The 3886-nt window shown below is 33.2% G+C and overlaps 1 protein-coding gene across 1 annotated transcript; it reads left to right on the forward strand.

Annotated features, from left to right (window-relative positions):
* Positions 1-436: 436 nt before the first annotated feature.
* LOC149579566 (GEM-like protein 5) lies at positions 437-3374 on the forward strand. Its single transcript, XM_089810731.1, has 4 exons — positions 437-850; positions 951-1040; positions 2720-2994; positions 3134-3374. Exons 1-4 carry the CDS (start codon positions 649-651, stop codon positions 3317-3319), a joined length of 753 nt encoding a protein of 250 aa, XP_089666857.1. The 5' UTR covers positions 437-648; the 3' UTR covers positions 3320-3374.
* Positions 3375-3886: the final 512 nt, after the last annotated feature.

The following is a 3886-nucleotide window of genomic DNA, read 5'->3' on the forward strand; positions in this document are numbered from 1 at the left end:
TCATTCATAAAATCAAGCACTAATTACTTGATTCTATTACAATTAATTTTCTATATTAACATATGAAGTTACACAATTTATATTATTCATCAATTAATCTAGTCGATTCCTACTCATATGTATGATAAAGATGCATACTTGAAAGTTGAAACTATATATTTACTTTTATTAGAATAATTTACTTGAAAACCATTAAAATCAAATTTCCAATATTATAATAATAAAAACAGTTGTAAAGATACCTAGTAAACGACCTTTTTACTAACATAATCCTCATAGAAAGGGGCAAATCATGAGTAGTCTGTTTCCAGACTAGAGGTGACAGCTAGAGAAGCCCTATTATACTCCTCTCCATTTACCAAGGTTGAAATAGCCAACCTGTAAAAACTATGAATACAACAAATACCTTGGAGTTTTAACACCATGAAAGATTGTCTACCGTGAAAAACACATTGGCTTAATCCCATGCATGGAAAAATGTTTAATTTGTCATTGGAAATGAACGTGGACCAGAAATTTGAAATCTCACTCTGAGGGAAACCTTTTATATAAACCCAGAAATAGCAGCATAAACTGAATTGTATCCATACAGTTGTATGCAATCTTAACTTCCCAAATTTATATGGCGAATTGAATTGGGTTTCTAAAATGGGAAAGGGAAGGAGGAGTGTAGAGGAAACTTACAAGGAGCTTCTTTTGGCAGAGTATTACAGCAAGGAGGAGGAGGAGGAGGAAGCCCAACAATGGAGCTTCCATGTTATGTGGGTTCCTGCGAACCCATCTGAGGAGGAGTCGGAAGAAACCATTTTCATCAATCCTTACGTTTTCCAACCATCCCTCCGATCGAATGGTATGCACTTTGTTTGATCTGATTGAATCGTGAGAATTTGAATGATTTGGCAGTGCTATTTGTTGGTTTCATTTTATGAAATGGTGTTTTTGTGTTGTAGATTCTATGGAGAAAACCGCCAGGGGATTCAACAAACTGTCGAATGCATGGAAGAAGGCTGAGAATCTGGCATCAAATGTCTGGCTTAACTGTAAGCTTACTGCCCTCATTTCAAAAAATGAAATGATGTTTTCTTCTGGGTTTATGTAAAAGTTGCGTTTTCATTTTTAGATCTAAATTTTATACCATGTATAAGTTTTGATTTATTTAGGTGGCATCTATCATTTCACAGGCTATGCTGATGTTATAATATCAAGAGATCAATATTGTTGTGATATAGATGTTCTTGATGTTGTGGCATTATCATAATCTATTGTATCGCAACAAATTCTATATATTGATGCTTATGTCATTTCAATCAGCACATAATTTTAATTTGTTTAGGTAGTGACTGTGATGTAAGAGATTATAGTAATGTTACAGCGTGAAGGGCATCAATATTGTTATAGTATGGATGTTCTTGACATCGTGACATTGCATCACAACAATGATGAATTATTTGCTAAAAATTATACACAAGTTTTGAGTAGTTTAGGTGATGTTTGTAATGTTATAGACTATGACAATGATACAGTGTCAAGGGAATCCCAATTGTTATAGTATAGATGTCCTTGATGTACTGCATCATAGTAAACTATTATGCTTTAAACCACACACATTTTATCTTTTTAGGTGGTGTGTGATGTAATAGACTATGACAATGGCGTAGCATCAAGGGCATCAGTATTGCTATTATATGAATGTCCTTGACATCAGGACATTACCACGGTCTCTTGCATCTTAACAAATCTTAAATTTTAATGCAAATTTTGGTTTAAAGAGTACACTAGCATTTGATTTGCTTAGGCAATGTTTGTGATGCAATAGGCTAGGGCAGTGCTATAACATAAGGGCATTAGCATGGTTATAGAAAAGGATGTTCTTAAAATGGTCACATTTTGCATCACATCAAATCTTGAGTTTTAATGCACAACTTGATTTAAATAGTATATACATATTGATTTGTTTAGATGGTTCCTATGATATGTAGATTTTTTTATATATTATTAAATCAAACCTTAAACAATACTTTTAATTTAAATTTGGTTACATGGCTCACTAGAATTCTACCCAGACTTACCCATTAATATGATTTATACCAACAACTTAACAAAGAAAAACATAGAAATAATAGGCATAAACCTAACATCTGAAGGCCAGTCATAAAGAAGTCATGTTTTACTGTATAGTTGTGGTTGACAGGGAAAACAAAGAAACAATAAGCATAAACCTAATATCTGGATGTCAATTATAGAGAAATCATATTTTACTGTATGGTTGTAGTTGATAGGGGTCCTGTCTGATGGGATTATGTTAACTTTGTTTTGAATTAGCTTTTACAATGGGTTTTTTATATTAAAGAAGGCGATATATGCTGATAGCCTTCTTTCACTGGATTGTTTATGTTTGTTATTATTAAGATAGAATTTTTATATTAGGAAAGGGGATATGTGCTGATAGTTTCTGTCAGTGCACCGTTTATGTTTCTTACTGTTGCTGTAATTTTTAGTTTTTAATCTGTGACTTGGTTATTCTTCTTTTTATAATTAAGGAACAATCCCTGATTTTGACTGCTTTAACATAAACAGCATATGAAAACTCCTATAATATAATATCATTTATAACAGCCATCGTGGTGCATGAGTCTTCAGTCATCAAATAACAAACTTTGTGGACAGGTTTTCAAGTTTTCAGCAACTGGGTTTTAATGGAGTTTGTGCAAAAATGCAGTGAAAACAGGGGAAAGCGTGTCAAAGGCAGCGTGGGGAAAGATGAGCGTGGCTGCGAAGGCGCTGGGAAAAGGAGGATTCAAGTCTCTGTACAAACACACATTCAATGTGCAACCCAACGAAAAACTACGCAAAACCTACGCCTGTTATTTGTCCACGTCGACAGGTCCAGTGGGCGGAACCCTCTTCATTTCTACACTCAATGTCTGTTTCTGCAGCGACCGCCCGCTTTGTTTGCTTCTTTACTCTGGGAAAAAGCACTGGGCTTATTACAAAGTGAGTTAAAATCAAAATTCATTCTTTTGTAAGAAGCTTTTGGGCCTTAATTGATTGAATTCTGAGTAACAGAAAGGTGTAATGTACATTCGTTTATTTCTGCGAGATGACGGAGAATTGTGGGTGGTTTTGATTGCAGGTGGCGATACCGGTGGCGAAGGTGAAGGCTGTGGAACCGTTGGTGAGTATGGAGGATCCTGCGAAAAGGTATATTGAGATTTTAACGGTGGAAGATCATGAGTTCTGGTTTATGGGATTTATCAAGTACAACAAGGCTCTCAACAACCTCAGATATTGTCTTCCAATGGCGAATGATTTTTCTTGATTTCGAGGGGAATGTATCATTTATTTATCTTTTCAGATCCTTGCATGCGTATTGTAAGGAGCGGGTTATGGAATGTTGTCCATGTTAAAAGTATTTTACTGAAAACAATTGATTATTGTAAATTCCTACTTCTGGAAAGATTTTTATTTTTTATTATATAAATATTCATTTTATTATTCGTACTTTTAATTCCATTTTCCCCAAATCCTTATCTGCATATTGTAACGTGTTGGTTATGTATTACAGTATCATGTATTGTACTCCAAATTATTATTATTGAATGTTGCAAATGTTTATTATCTGTAAAATGTCTAGTTCTATTCAAAATCTTTTTTTTCCTTTTCAATAAATAACTAATAATAAAATTATTCAATTATTTAATATAAGTACTTCTTTTCTTTCTTTTTTTCAAAAAAAAAAAATTTAATGGTAGTTTTCATTTACTTGGGTAAACATTTAATTAATCAAGATTAAGAGTTCTTTTTACATATGATTTATGAATTAGATTTTGTAAGAAATGATAATGTTGAGCAAGGAACGAGAAACAATCCAAGTAAGTTAAGTGTG

The sequence above is a fragment of the Cupressus sempervirens genome, chromosome 1 (genome assembly GCF_028749045.1).
Source record: "Cupressus sempervirens isolate cs-2001-9-10 chromosome 1, ASM2874904v1, whole genome shotgun sequence".
In the NCBI taxonomy this organism is placed as follows: domain Eukaryota; kingdom Viridiplantae; phylum Streptophyta; class Pinopsida; order Cupressales; family Cupressaceae; genus Cupressus; species Cupressus sempervirens.